The sequence below is a fragment of the Phycomyces blakesleeanus genome (assembly GCF_001638985.1).
Source record: "Phycomyces blakesleeanus NRRL 1555(-) unplaced genomic scaffold PHYBLscaffold_7, whole genome shotgun sequence".
In the NCBI taxonomy this organism is placed as follows: Eukaryota; Fungi; Mucoromycota; class Mucoromycetes; order Mucorales; family Phycomycetaceae; genus Phycomyces; species Phycomyces blakesleeanus.
Genome location: NW_017265140.1, coordinates 1,530,626 through 1,547,190, shown reverse-complemented (window position 1 = coordinate 1,547,190; position 16,565 = coordinate 1,530,626). Strand labels below are relative to the sequence as shown.

General features: G+C 36.0%; 2 protein-coding genes across 2 annotated transcripts; both read left to right on the top strand.

Annotated features, from left to right (window-relative positions):
* Positions 1–1,508: 1,508 nt before the first annotated feature.
* On the top strand, positions 1,509–2,297 carry PHYBLDRAFT_166882 (Zn(2)-C6 fungal-specific transcription factor; the record flags this gene model as incomplete). Its single annotated transcript, XM_018435512.1, has 2 exons — positions 1,509–1,802; positions 2,028–2,297. The coding sequence occupies 2 exons, from the start codon at positions 1,509–1,511 to the stop codon at positions 2,295–2,297; spliced, it is 564 nt and encodes a 187-aa protein (XP_018293693.1).
* Positions 2,298–13,817: 11,520 nt separating this feature from the next.
* On the top strand, positions 13,818–14,870 carry PHYBLDRAFT_111020 (hypothetical protein; the record flags this gene model as incomplete). The annotated part of the gene is made up of 5 exons (XM_018428191.1): positions 13,818–13,988; positions 14,040–14,163; positions 14,258–14,295; positions 14,379–14,574; positions 14,665–14,870. 5 exons carry the CDS (start codon positions 13,818–13,820, stop codon positions 14,868–14,870), a joined length of 735 nt encoding a protein of 244 aa, XP_018293692.1.
* Positions 14,871–16,565: the final 1,695 nt, after the last annotated feature.

Sequence of the window (16,565 nt, the reverse complement as noted above, 5' to 3'; positions counted from 1 at the left end):
ACATAAGAAATATTCGATTATAAGGTGAGTTTGAGGGTTAAGATATAATGCTAGAAAATAGACGATTAACTGAATATAATGTATGATTCTCTCAATGAATACATCCTGGCAACAAAAGATTATTTCTTTGCAGATCCTCAACTGAATGAATTAGAATGGATATGAATCGATTTGTTTGGAGAAAATTATGAAAAGAGCAAGAGTAATTGTGAAAAAGATTATGATTCTGATGAATTTAACATTAGATCCCAAGGTTGCTCGCCAATGACTAATGAAAAGATAAATAAATAAAATTGAAACCAACATCTTTTTTTATTTTCTTTTGTTGTTTTATTATAGTGGCTTGTCTATCTAGTGTCTCTTTTATATTCTCCTTTACATGTGTGTATGTGTGTCTTTATTTTGATTTTGATTTTGATTTTGATTTTGATTTGATATTTTTCTATAGCACATTTTTATTCTATTTTGGCGTGCAAAGCAAAGTGTAAGCAGGAGTTGACTTTCTAGTACGAGTAAGTGGGAACGTGGGTCTTTCTGTCGGTGTTCTGCCGTTCGCGCGTCCGGCTTGATCGCCAATCACAGTCCGTCTGTACTCATTTCCCCCTCCTCTCATCATCATTTTGTTTCTATTTTTTTTTTTTCATCTCCCTTACCCTCCACTCCTCTCTCTTTCTCTCTCTCTATATATATAGGCATTTTTTATAATACTATTATATAATATATACATAACCACTGGCCCTATTGCTTGTAATCTACCGTCTACTATCCGCCGTCGGTCGTCCGTCGTCCGTCGTCCGCCATATTACCATCAAATTGACTCCTCTCTCCTCCCCCCCAAAAAAAAACTTTTTTTTTTGGCTTTTCTTTTACTTTCGCTCAATCGGCCTTTCTCTCCCTCTCTCCCTCTCTTGTTCCCTTTTTCTTTTCTTTTTTTACTGACTGCCTGTTTCTTTCGCTCTTTGCACTCCCCAACCCCACACCTTTCCTTTCTCTCACTCTATTTCACTCTCTTGCACTCACTCACTCACTCATTTACACACTCACTCACTCACTTATTTTTTCCATTCAATTTCATTAATCCCTTCCATTCTCTTGCTTATATATTTATATTTACATTTATATTATATACACATTTATACACACCCACACCCACACCCACACCCACACTCACACGTATATATAAGTATATTATAATTTGATATAATATAATATAATATAATATAATATATTGTTTTGTATTGTATTGTGTATTGATTTATTTATATTTGTATATATCATATATTTCTATCTATACATCTATATCTAATAATATATATTATATTATATATATATATATATACATATATACTTTTGTCCCTAGTAACCCCTATAATTCCCTCCGGATCTTCTTCCTTTTCTTCCTCTTCTTTCTCTTCTTCTTTTTTCTTTCTTCTTCTTTCCAATCGTATTGTCAATACAACACTTGTTACTCTTATTTATTTACTTCATTAATATTATACATTTATATGATGCCTGCAGACGAACAGCCTATTGAGCCTCGTAAGAAGCGCGCAAAGATCGTCAGTGCATGTGGTGAATGTCGACGCAAGAAAACAAAGTGTAATGGCGAACAACCATGTCGGAATTGTCTAAAGTCGGGAGTTCCGTGTGTTTACCCGTCTTCCTCCCACAGCGACGACAGACGGAACGCACCCAGCAAAGCTGCGCTTGAAGCGATTGAAGACCGACTAAAGACAATTGAAGATATGTTAAAGACTATCCTCCAATCTCACCTTCCTGTCAACGATCTTGATCCTGTGGCAGTAAGCAACTTTCTCAACAGAGACAAACATCACAACAATAGCAACCATAACCATAACAACCATAACCATAACAACCAGCAACAACAGCAACAGCAACAGCAACAGCAACAACAACAGCAACAACAACAACAGCAACAGCAACCCTTGTCACCCTCGCCAGCCCCTTCGTCCTCCTCTCTTCCCCAGCACTATCCACTTCCACATCTGTCACCCTCTCCACCCCAGCAACCGATATCCCAACCGCCACACTCAACACCCGCACGGCCGAGTACACCTCATGATCTCCGTCTCCCTTCAATCCACAACCTCTCGGCATCTTCGGCATACTCCCATCACCTGTCTGATACTCACGAAAGCCGTGACCTGCCTCCACTAGGATTGCATGACTACCACCTCTATCCCACTTCTTACAAGAGTCAATCCTCAAATTCCTGCAAATCACATTCAGAAACTGAAGAATATTCACTCCAACCAATGAAGAAACGTAAACGATAATGCCATATCCTTGACCGACAATTCACGTATATATATATTTCTTTACCTTTCCATAAAGACAAACGAAAAGAAAAAACAACAACAAGGAACAACATCCACTTACTTATCTATATACATATATACATATATATCTACCTATCTATCTACCTAAACTTACACCTAAACTTACACCTAAACTTACACTTACACTTACACCTATATCTACACCTACATCTACACACGTACACAGATTTTTTTGAAGCAAAAACCCCTTCTTTAACCTCCCTCTATTTATTACTACTGTAAAGTTGAAAAAAAAAACAAAACAAAAAAAAAGATAAAATCAAGGGAAGAGCAATGACAATAACGTATTTTTTTTCAATGGTAAAAAAATGGAAGCTTGGTTTATAAATTAATATTTATTTCTTGTCCCTTCTACACACACATATATATATATATATATATTTATCTACTTACCTACCTACTTACTTATCTATTCATCTATCTCTATCTCTCTCTATATATATATATACTTTTTTTATAATATAATATAATTAATAACTATTTATTGTGCATCTGTGTGTATAATAAAGGAAATCTAGATTCATGTAATACACACATATACATACATACATATATACATATATACATATATACATATATACATATATACATATATACATACATACATACATTTATATATAAATCTATTATATATATACACTCCCAAACCAGAAATTACCGATAAATTCTTTGATTTCTAATTCCGAATAAACTATACATAAAGAAGTCTACGCTGTATCTTCTAATGAAGGCGAACAAATGAGCTGAAACCTCGTTTTGTTAAATATTATATATATATATATATTTATATATAGCATAAAATAAAAGTGAAGAATAAGAGATAAAGATAAAGATATAAAAAAAAGGTTAATATATAGTTATTGATACCACGAGCTTTGATCGTCGTTTTGGTTCTATTGGGAATACTTGCCACAGGAGTATATAGTCTTTTTTTTTCTTTTTTTTTCTTTTTTTTTCTTTCTTTACCAGGCCAAGCCAAACTAAGCCAAACCAAACTAAACCAATCCAAATGACTCCTACCCTTGAAGGATAAAGATTTTTAAAGTATTTTTTTAAAAATTGTTTAGTAGATCAACATTATCTTTATTTTTATTTTACTTTATTTTATTTTATTTTATTTTACTTGTTCATCATTGACTTTTAGAGCATGCAGTCCGTGCTCAATCGGGTTGGGATCCGGGCTTTTGTTTTGCTTTATTTTGCGGTGGCTAGTAGTTAAATCGCTGAATACGTATATATATATATATATATATATATATATCTGGCTCTTCTACAAAATCATGTAGAGTCAATTGTGGTAACTGGTATCATCTACTTGGAATGTGAATATGGTGCCATGTTCCTCATTTAGTTTTTTGTTGTTGTTGTTGTTGTTTGTTTGTTTGTTTTTGGTTTTGGTTTGGTACTAGTGACTGGGATCCTTGGAAAAATAGCTAGAATACACATCTCAGTCTGCAAACCCTTTGATAATATTAACAATAAGAATTGATGGACAGAAATATGTCAGTTAAATAACAATCTATCTTTCTATCCATAGCTAAAGTAAGGTTTGGTTTGGTTTGGTTTGGTTTTGATATTAATGCATGATAGTTGAAGACTTTAATCTATAAATATCCATATATATGCTATCACACTGCTTTGATATACACATTTTCTCCATTTCTTAACCTCTCGGTCTTTCGGTATTTCTATCTCTTGGTGCTAGTATTACTATTCAGAAAATGTGTATACGGAAAAAAGAATTACATTGAATGAATAAATAAAAGACAAAAAAATCGGTCAATCAAATCATACACAAAAAGCCCATGGTTAGACTAGATTTGGTAATCTGAATACAAAGAGAATGCTTGTTACCTTGATGAGTAATGTGTACTTGTGTACTTGTGTACTTGTTTATTAATATATAAAAAATTATAACAATTTATCAGTCTTGATCTGTAACTTACCATTCAATATTCTGTTGTACAAAAAAACCATGTATCTATTAATATTGTTATTTCTGTTGCTATGGTTACTGCTTCTATGGTTACTGCTTTTATGGTTACTGTTGCTATGGTTACTGTTGCTATAGGAATTTTTTTGGTAGTGTGGGTGCTATTAATCAGGCATAGATATTCTTGGTCTCTTGTATATCAAGCCAAAAAAAGGTTAAAACTAAAGCTAAAACACTAGTAAAAATATCACACACGCTCACTTACACATATACACTGTATATATTGAATATACAATATGCACCGAAATAAAATAGTCCAAGTCATCTCAATCTGTATTTTTTTTTATGTCTCAAGTAAAAAAAAAAGAAAAGAAAATGTCTCCCCCAACTTTTGCGGTTTCTATTGTTCTCGAAGCACCCAAATGGGACAACAACAACGCACAAGATTCCATAACATGTCTAAATGTACAGATTTTACGTTTAAAAATATAAAAATTGGGGGAACCTAATCATTTTCTTTCTTTCTTTCTTTTTTTGGTTCCACAGATATATATATATATATAAAAGGTCAGAATATCTGATATAGGGAAGCAACATTCAGACTAATAATGTTAGGCGGTTTTCATCTATTGGTAATTGCATTAAGAATTAGACCAATAAATAATTAGTAAAAATAAAATAAAAGAGAAACGTCTTCTTGCCCAAAGGTTAACTAAATAAATAAAATATAAGAACAGCTTTTAATAGTTGCTCGATTCATCAAATTTCTGGTTAGTTTGAAGCGATTGTGGGAATATATATATATATATATATATCTTATGATGCCCTAGTATTCTAGCTCAACTAGGTTGGGTGTATGAATAGGTGGGGTCATATATTATTTTTATGACTTCATTTCCTGTTTAAAGAAATTAAAGAAATGATTAATGGTTTGCTTAAACTGGCAAGAGATTTACCAGCTGTCTATTATCGTATGTATGTATATATGCTCAAATGCAATACATTTGAAGAGCATTTCATGTTAATCGTCACAAGTAGTATGTTTCTTGCAAGCATATTTTATTTTCTTCTTCTCTAGCAATAAATATCCAATTCACAAGATAAATAAATAAATTACAGAAATCATATAATTAGAATTAAACCTTGCGCTCCTCATGGATATTGTCAATATAAATAAATAAGATAAAATAATAAAGGTTGCATGTAATCTGTTAACTTTGAATGATTTTTAGTAAATTCATCGATTATGAAAAAAACTGTTTGTATAAAAGATAGGTTTATATTATGATTAACTGTGGGACCCTAGAAAAGTTGAAGCGGTTGCCAAGCTTATTTTCCTTGGCAGCAAACATAAAAATAAATAAATAAAGTTTCGATACGGTTATGAAAATGTATGATATGTCAAGTCAAAAAAGACCTATATATCGTTATTTCCATTTTTACAGCCCCAACGGTGCCAAATGACGCATTTCAAAACCCTGTGGCGGCTCTAACATTTTCAAGTGACGCTTTTGCAATTCCAAAGACGCATTCATGAAAAACTTCTATTTATACAATTATTATGCGTTTGAGATTTATAAAGGGAGACATACTAGGAGTGGTATATAATGAGTATGGAAGTGAGGCAATGGACTTCGTGGAGGTGGAGGAAGATACGTACAGGACAGTAATATTGGTTTTGCTGGACATATGACAGGCATAGCAATTGAAGCTTTATTCTGCTTCCAAAGCTACTCAGGAAATCGATGTAGAAATGAAATAAATAAAAAGAAAAGTAGCGCGTTTGCGGAGCAAATACAACGTTGTGTCAGAGACATCTCGTTTACAATGAAAATTATCCACGCTATAATTGATACCGCCTCGATTTATGGACGAGTATTGGGAAACTCGCCGAAGTTAAACAATTAAGACCAAGTCAACATATGAGACATACTTTGATATTACATTCCTATGTAAAAAAAATATATCCCAATCTTGGATAATCACAGAGATTACTAGTTTTGACACTCTTGCTATACAAACTCCTTATAAATTGGATTGATTTCATCATTGTCCCCATATTATTATCTTTATTTCGGTCATGTCATAGAAGTTGTGGTATTTAGACGTTCTTTTCTTCTTAGAATTAATAGATACTAGATATTTTCGTTAGATGTTCTGAACTCGCTAGAAAAATGGAGACATCTGCAAGTTGGTATATTTAACAATCGACATCTGAAACAGGCCCAAAGTTGCATTTTTTAGATTAAGATTTTCTTAAAATCTGGAAAATTTGTCCAACTTTTAATTTGCAAGAGCTATGCTATTTTTTTCTTATTAAATAAGACAAAGCTCATAGGCAAAACATGTACGTATGTCTTCTCTATATTGTGCATAATTTATAGCTACTGTAAATATATTTTCATGGAGATACAGCCTATTTATTCGATGTATCATGGAGGAAAGATGAACAGAATATGTCAGGAAAACCATGTGAGACATGATTTGTCCTTATATATTTTTTTGCGAGCAATAAATTACAGCTTTTAACGACACTATCAATTGTATGAATTATTGGACACATTATTTTACCCTGAAGGATTAGAAAAGGACACCGAGCACAGGAGAGGTGGTCAGAATCGATTAATCTGGTTGGACAGAAAGGTCGTGTCCCACAAGAAAATGATGGCCTCATAGGATTACCGTTTTATTACAGTGTCAATTGGTTTTTCTAAAAAAAAAAAAAAAACGTCGATAGAGCTTACAAAAAGCGACAATCGGCCGCTTTCTAAAGTGTCATTTGAAAATGTCAGAGCCGCCCCACAGGGTTTTAAAATCCGGAATTTGGCACCGTCAGAACTATATATATATATATATATATTGATTACAGCAATTGCTTTGATTCTTTAGGAATTACAACTCTTTCAAAATCTATAAAATGGATTGGGTTCCCTTTACACCCCCAATTTTTCTTTATATATACATTTCAGATACACACGCACACAAAAAAAACTATATTCTGTGGGAATACCTTCTTTGGTAATTGGGGTTGTTCCCTATACTGCCCATTGTAAACTTCCTTGGACTTTGAAAGAAATGGCATGATGTTTGTTGTTTCTTAAAAGTAATAATCACATTTTGGGTGTGGGAACACAAAGTAATATAAATAAATAAATGAAGAATTTGGTCAATAAGGTTCAAACTGCTTAGTACATCATTTGCTCACCTGCCAATATTTATATTTATTTATTCTTTCTGATATCATCCAATTTTACCTCACCCATTTGATTCGCGCAGAAATTCAATTGGTAAGACAACCAAGACGATTCTACTGTAGTGCGAACAGCTTCCTATAAGAATATATAAAAATCAATTGTCAACTTGACTTAACCTACAGGTGTAAGCCTCTTTATTGAAAAACAAATAAATAAATATGCAGCTGGAAAACCTTTTGAGAAATTCTTTATATCGTGCATAGTTTATCAAAAGTGTACCAGATATTTGGGATGGATTCAAGGTTTCAGCTTTTAGTGTTTGAGAAATAGACTGGTTTATTTGTAGATTCAAAAATTAAGTGTAAAATCAAAGAATATCGTAAAATGTCGCAACAAAAGGAAGCAACAAAAAAAGGAGGAAAATCAAGAGCTATTCTTGGTAGGTAAGGGAACTTGCATATAGATGAAATAAACTTGGAGCTACTTGGTAAGTCTCGCATATTATTGAGATAGTAAGAGCTCAAAATTTCAAAGTGTGTTGGAGTACTTCATGTTGCCCTCTTCTCTTTACTTTTGAATCTTCCTTCTTCTTGTTTATTGGTACGTAATGTAGCCGGTGTGCTTGCGAGATTCACGCATGCGATACCAAAATAAGAAAAGTTAAATAAGCTATAACTATGTACTGGGTAGAGAATATATGAATATCAGTAACATTGTCGTGACAAAACACACTCCTAAACATGCATTTATTTTTGGAAGTGTTAGGTGACTTGTTGATTTGTGTGTGTGTGGTATGGTTGATTTCGATCTCAATTTTCTCCTCTTGGGTCAATTGCTTCTTGTACCTGTAAATATACTCTTTGTCTATCTGACATTTAATGTGCGGTCTACTACACGCAGATAATTTCTAAAAAAAAGTCTTATCATTATTGATATTTGCTGCTTATCTCCTTACTTCTTCAAAGAATTATTATTACTCCTTATTATTATTAGTGTTGCATATTATAGTTCATGGAAATAATGAGGCTAGAATAAACAGAGTAGGGGCCCAAACGATGGTCTATTAGTTTTTTAGAGCGAGTTGAGAAGACCTTATACTAGATGGTTTTCTTTCTTCTTTTTTTTTGTTTAGAAAAAAACCAACGGGTCAGAACTTATCAAGAATTAGTAGTATATGATGTTTTTTTACGTAAGAGTAATATGCATTCTATGTTAATGGTATTGTATTATTTATTAGAAAGTATATTCTTACATATATAAAAATAAGAAGAAAAAATTTATTCAGGACTAGTGAAAGTCAGTGCATGTATAGTAGACAAAAGTAATAATAACGCTTAGTGTTTGTTTTGTGTTAACCAAAGGTTTATTATACGCAGAAAGATAGTCTTTCTCTCCTATATATATATATATATATATATATTAAAAATATGGCAATACCATAAAATCTTCACTACACTTTAATTTTTTATATGTGTTGCTGTGTGCCGTATCGCCTTTGTGACCAGTCTATCAAAATTCACGCATTATAGACAAAAATAGTTTTCTGACCATCTCAAAAATACTTATAGCGAGAGGATACAGTGTTCCTACTTGAGATTGAGACAAATTAGAAAATGTTTTGGATGAATCAAAATGTACATGTAGACAATCGAGATACCTAAAAAGGCATAGATTTACCTTGTATAAAGCATTTAATTGGATAAAATGCATAAATAGTTTGAAATTTCACGAATTATATTTTCCAAATTTGTTATAAAAAAAGTAAGAAGTTACTATTTTTAAAATATTCTATTGGATTAGACGCAAAGTAATCTGAAATCCCATAAATAGTATTCGATGTAAATGATTTTAATTTACTAAAATCTGCCATTTACTACAGTGATAGATCAATGTAATTGGTCTTCCATTTGCTGTGACTATCTTTTAATGAATATCTGGTATTCGGTTCCTATTGGTTAGAATAAATAAACTCGTTATGTAGAAAAAAAAAGCCTAAACAAGTTTGAGAAGCAGGACATAGTTTTGCTATCGATTTGTTTAATGCATTTGATTTGTATTATTTGAGAGTAAGAATCGGTGTAGAGTCAATAAATACCAAGTTATTTAGAAGGATCTCTTAAAGGCCTAAATAAGGGCATCATATTTCAGATAAAAGCTTTAGTAAAATAGCAACCTCTCAAGGTGAATTCCATCAAAACACAAGGTTGGATAATAAGGAATGGTCAATTGAGAACACCCTCTGAAAACGTATTAGTGGTTTATTTGAAGAAAAGAAAAAAAAAGGTACCACTATTGTAGCCAATAATATATCTTTAAAAGTTAAATTTTCAAGTGGTAGTTAATTGACCACCCCTATTTGATACCTTGATCATCAACTAGCTAATTAAAATTAAACCTTTTCGCCTTGAAGCTTTCATTGCAACGAAAGTAACTAGTATACCTTTTGAACCATTTATTGAATGTTTCAAAAAAAAATTATATAGAATTATAGATGGATATAAATTTTATTGGTTGGTTCGTCTGAGACAAGAAATAGAACAAAGTAACAACCGGACACACACATATATACATATACAGTTGCATGCCCTGAATGTTGTGTATTGGATATGTGTTTCGTTCGTTCATCAAATCAGCTTGTCACAAAATAGTTTTTTTCTTCTTTTGTTTCATACCTAAAGAACAAAAAAAAATTGTGCAAAGAATTAAACGATGTAATAAAAGACCTCCTACTATTTCTACTAGTATTAAACATAAATCTTCCTATTTCTGAATTATTTTATACCTGATAAAATATGCATACAAAGACGTTTACGAAACATCAATAAAAATATTATATTTTAAGATTTTCTATCTTTCAGTTAAGAATTATTACTGATGAAAGGACTCAAACAGTAAAGAACATTTTTGGAGAATTTGTCGGGTATTAAAAGCTAGAAAAAAAATTGTGAAAAGCAAATGAGCCAACACCCGCCATGTCGAAAATGTTGAGATCTCAATAGTACTACATCCTTTTTCAACCACGATTCCAGTTAGAAAACAATAATAAGGAGTAAATTTCTAAAACTAAAAGGCTAGATCTAATTCCAGATTGAAGATGCGCGCGCAAGATCTAACAAAATATTATCACTCTTAACGAGCGATTAAAGCAAAGACAGATCAGGCAGGAAGTTTATAAATCGTTGGCTCAATGATGTCTTCCATATACTTCTCAATCAAAAAAAAACCTAGAGAGATCTGGTCGTATACTTGTAAGCAGCAAAACCAGCAGATAAAACTGTGAGCATGAAAAAGGTTTTACTTTTGAAGATCAAGTTGCTGTGGACAGCCGGCATGTATGGGGTGCAAAAATGTCTGAGACAAAATCCGGTTTGAGACCTATGATTGGATAACCGAACAGAGAGCGGGCCTTGTCACAAAAGCAAGTCCCCTAAAAGGCCAAATTTCTATATAAAACTTTTCTTTGCCCAATAGCTTCAGTAACTTTCCTACTTCCCTCCACTCTTTTCTCAGATCGTGCTCATTCATCATAATGCCATCCACATACCAAGCCAAAGATGTTGAAGGTAAGAATACCAGCCTATACAAGTTGTTTAAAGCACATCATACTCACACTTATTATTTATTGTAGTCAAAGCCGAAAAGGTAGATAAGAAAGAGAAAAAGGCCTCCAAAGAAGAGCGCAGAGCCAAGAAGGAGGAAGAGAAGTCCAGAAAGCGTAAGGAGGAAGAACTCAAGGATGTCCAAGAAGAGGTTACCCAGAATGTTGCTGAGCCCATCGTCACTGAAGAGCCTGAACAAAAGAAGCGCAAAGTAGTTGCTAAGGAAGAGATCAAGATCGAAGAGACTTCCCCCAGCGAGACTGATGAGATCCCCGACAACTTGCGTCTCTCTAGCTTCCGTATCTCTGAGGGTACCATCAAGAACCTCGAGTCCCGTGGTATCAAGTCTCTTTTCGAGATTCAGGCTGCTACATTCGATAACATTTACGATGGCCAGGATATGCTTGCTCGTGCCCGTACCGGTACCGGAAAGACCCTTGCTTTCGCTCTTCCCGTCATCGAGAAGCTTGCTCTGCAGAAGGAAAACAACGATCGTCGCGGTCGTGCTCCCCGTGTTCTTGTTTTGTGCCCTACCCGTGATTTGGCAAAGCAGGTTTGCGGTGACTTTGAGTCCATCTCAGGAAACAGACTCAAGACCCTCCCCGTCTATGGTGGTGTACCTTACCCCGAGCAGACCTCTGTCCTCAGAGATGGTGTCGATGTCATTGTCGGTACTCCTGGTCGTATCCTCGATCACATCAAGTTCGGAAACATGAAGCTCCACAACCTTTCCTTCATCATTCTTGATGAGGCAGATGAGATGTAAGTATAGATGTCATTAAAAGTAAAAAGCAATTACTGCTGTTGTGGGATTTTTTTTCGGGCAAGTTATTTATGCAAATATCAATTCTTTTAGGTTGGATGCCCGTGGTTTCCAGGACGATATGTTCAAGGTTTTGGAAAACATCAAGGAACAGAAGACTGCCCGTGATTACCAGACCCTCTTGTTCTCTGCTACTGTCCCCGAATCTGTCATGGAGACCATTCAGCGCTTCATGAAGCAGGACTACATCCGTGTCGATTTGATCGGTAACGCCAAGAACAGAACCAACACAAACATCCGTCACATTGCCATGCCTTCCTCATACCAGGCCCGTGCTGATATTATCGGCGATGTCGTAAACGTCTATGGAAAGAGTGGTCTCACCGTCATCTTCTGTGCCACCAAAGCCGATGCTAACGAGCTTGGTACCCACGAGAAGCTCAAGAACGACTCTGCCGTTCTCCACGGTGATATCGCACAGGCTTCCAGAGAAGCAACCATGAAGGCTTTCCGTGAGGGCAAGTACAAGTGCATTATCTGTACTGATGTCCTCGCCCGTGGTCTTGATATTCCCCAGGTCGATTTGGTCATCAACTGTCAGCCTCCTAAGGATACCGAGAGTTACGTCCATCGTTCTGGTCGTACTGGTCGTGCAGGTCGCTCAGGTGTCTGTGTCACTTTCTACAAGCCTATGGAAGAGGGTCTCCTTGGATACATCTCCAAGAAGACTGGTGTCCAATTTGAGTCTATGGCTGCTCCCCGTCCTGAAGACATCATCAAGGCTACCACTGAAGATGCTTTCAAGTCTATCGATGAAGTCAAGGCCGATGTCATTCCTTACTTCACCGAGTCTGCCCAGAAATTGATCGAGAAGCACGGTGCCGAACACGCTGTCGCTGCTGCCCTCGCTTGCATGGCCGGCTACGGCCAGGGTATTGCCAACCGTTCCCTCCTCACCTCTATGGAAGGTCAGACCACTTTGTTCTTCCAGCTCAACCACACCATCAACCACGCTGGTTACGTACGTAACATCCTCAACCGTGAATTCCCCGAGCTTGCCTACGATGACTGCAAGGGATGGCGTATGACCAAGGATGCCACTGGTGTCGTATTTGATGTTGTTTCCAAGAAGGTCGATATTACCGATGGTGTCATTAGCCTTGCCGGCAAGGCATGGACCCAGAAGCCCAACATTACTCTTGAGGCCCCTAGCTTCCTTCCCGAGCTTGCCGAGCGTGAACAGCGCAACGGTGGTGGAGGAGGTGGCTATGGCGGTGGCTATGGTGGTGGCCGTGGTGGAGGATACGGTGGTGGAAACCGTAACGGTGGTGGTTATGGTGGTGGAAACCGCAACGGTGGCGGTGGAGGATACGGCGGAGGCCGTGGTGGAGGATACGGTGGAGGCCGTGGTGGCGGACGTGGTGGTCGCAGATAAATTACTCAACAGCAACATTTTCTTTCATCCCAGGTTCCAATACTCTCATATATAGCCCCTAAATCATTACCCTTCCACCTTTGGTTTACACTTCCATATTCTTTTTATTATTATCTCTTTTATTGTATGTCACATTGATTTCTCCGTTTCTCATCATTTCACTTAGACATCTTTTATTTATTGCATAAAAAAATGTAGCCTTTTCTATATTTCAACTATAAAACAAGAAAGATATCAAATCTTTCTTTTGAACCCAAAAAATAAAATAAAAATAAGCTACGCATAGTAGTGTATTGTTCATTTTGTAAAGACCAAATTTTATTCTGTAAACTATTTTTTGATTGGCTTATGTGTATGTGTGTTGAATATAATTGGCTAACCAAGCTTTTTACCCTTTATTCTTTTGGCCCTACCTTAACCCCCCCCTTTATTTTTTTCATTTATCGAACAAAAAAGGGAACTTTTTTTTTATATTTTTTTTTGAATAATAGGTTTTTTTTTACCTTATTCTATTTTTTTTTCTTTATTGAAAAATGGACTTCTTTAGCAGAGGCTATGCAGCCATACGAGGTGAACGTGGACAACCTCAGGAAGCGGATGAGACGATTGAGAAACTAGCCGACTGTCTTGAGACTGCGACACTTCTGGAGGACCGACGCGCTGGCGTACTTAGCTTAAAGGGCCTTGTACGAGATTGGCCAGAGGTCAGTCATGTCATGTTTCTGTGATTACCTTGTTGACATTCAAAACAACAGGAAGTAGGCAACAAGAGTCTTCCTGGGTTGATTAAAGTACTTCACACGGATTACAGAGATGCAGATGTCACAAAATCTGTTCTCGAAACTATTAATGTGCTGTGCACTGTCGACCATCCTGTAGGTTATCCATTACACACTTGAATAGAGCAATATATATATAGACAAAAAAAACTATGTGTATTAACAAATTATGTATTTTGAACAGGATGTTAAAGAAGATAGGGGATATCGCTTCACAGACTACTTTATTGAGGTAATGTGTGTTATTGTTTGCCTATCTTATACACACATTGAACAGTGATGAGTTAATGGGGCAAATGTTTATATATGTATTAGGACTCTACAAATGTAACTCTCTTGCTCGATATTCTCGAGGAGTACGATTTTTATGTTCGATTCAACACCATCAAACTGCTCTCAACCATCCTGACAAACCGTAGTAAGCGAATTCAAGAGTGTATCCTGACAAGTCCTATGGGTATCACTCGTCTCGTGGATCTTTTGGATGACAAGAGAGATATTATCCGCAATGGTAATGATATATTTAATACAAAAATTTCTACATTGCTTTTTTTAAGAAGAAAAATATTAATCAACTGAAGATGGATCTTGTTTACCACAGAGAGTTTATTGTTATTAATTGCACTTACTCGTAACAACACCGAGATCCAAAAGTTGGTTACATTCCAAGCAACCTTTGAGAAACTTTTGGTTGTGATTGAGGAGCAAGAGGGTATTTCGGGTGATATTGTCGTTCAAGACAGTTTGACATTGATGCACAACCTGCTTCGTTATAATGTTTCCGATCAGGTATGCACATGGAGTTAAACAGGTGTGTTGACCAGATCAGACTCTTATCAACAAACCACAGGTGTACTTCCGTGAGACAAGCTGTATTCAGCAAATCCCTGGACTACTTGGTTATGTAGGAGACAGCGATGCTGATCATGTTCCGTTTTCTTATGAAGACTGGCCTCCTCAAAAAGTGGCCAACACAGTGCTGGTACTTGAGCTCATCCGGGTCTTGGCTGAGCCCGACGGTACAAACACACCCATGAACCAAAAGGTGATGGCCCAAAGCGGGATTTTATTACCTATCGTTCAATTGGGTATATGCTCCAATGCACCCTCCATTGTTCGTACCGAAGCTTTGTATTCGATTGCATATGTCATCCGTGCCAATCCAGTCAACCAGGATTTGTTCTCGAAAATTGCTGTTGCAACTCCCCCTAAAATGATCGATGGAAAGATTGATACTCATGCTACACCAGATCAGCCACGTCCTGCAACAGTTTCTTTGATTGCTATTGCCACAATGTCTGATCCTAGCAACAAGTATAGCTATGCTAGCAGAGCTGCTGCTGCTTATGCAGTATTTGCTTGTGTAGAAAGAAATAAAGATGCTCAGATAATCTTGGCATCTACTATGAAGGCTCCCCCAGGAAATGCTACAGGACAACAACTTACAGGCATGTCAATCCACATACCCACATGTTCATGTACATCTTGTAGATTCTATTATTTTTCGCCCAAGACATTTTGTGCTAATGTTTCTTTTAATATTGTGCAGAAAAAGGATACTCGGCTGGATCTTTTCTACTGGGTGTGATTGATGATTGGGAACTGTCTTTTACAGATCCTTACAAGGTGTGGTTTGCATGTGCCATATTGTCTCAAATAATCAAAGACAATGAAACTGCCAAAAAGATTGCTGGGAGTGTCATGTTTGGAGAAGAAGCCAATGGTAGGTTCGAGGATATGGAAATAAACTTGCGACTTAAGCTTATATATTTATATTTGTAGGTGAAGAGCCTGTTCCTCTGTTGCATCATATTGTTGCCCAGTTACTCATGTCTACCAAGAACCCTGCCACAAATCCACGGATACCTATTGCTTATTTGTGCTTGTTGTGTACATGGCTTTATAATAGTCCAGAGTCAGTGAGCCTATTTCTGTCGGAAAGCACACATGTCCAGTTTGTAGGTCTCCTATCACAGTTGACTGTCTAAATACTGACATCCCTACTATTGTAATGTAGCTAATCCAAGAAGTGCAATCACCAGCGAATGACCCTATTGTACAAGGACTCGTTTCTTTTTTGCTGGGTATTACTTATGACTTTAATAGTGACCCAAACACTCCTTTGAGCAGGTATACAATATATATATTATTTTATTGGGTGGTCCAATAGAAGCAAGTATAAGTATCTTAAATCATTTATGCTGGATGTTGATAGAGAGAATCTCCAAGCCATCATATCTAGTCGTGTGGACCAGTTTAATAGCCATATGTCACGTCTTCGTGACAGTCCTGCTGTGAAGAACTCGCCACAGTACCTTCAAATTTCAGCGGAAGAAGAATCACTCGCAAACAGTACAAGTTCGCTTCCATTCTTATTCCTCGAAAGTTCGTTTGTAGAGTTCTACAAGGATACATATGGTAATACACGCATATACAAAGGGAGGAAGAGAGAGAGAAAATAAATATAGATACAGTAATACTTTCCCTTTACGAAAAGTATTA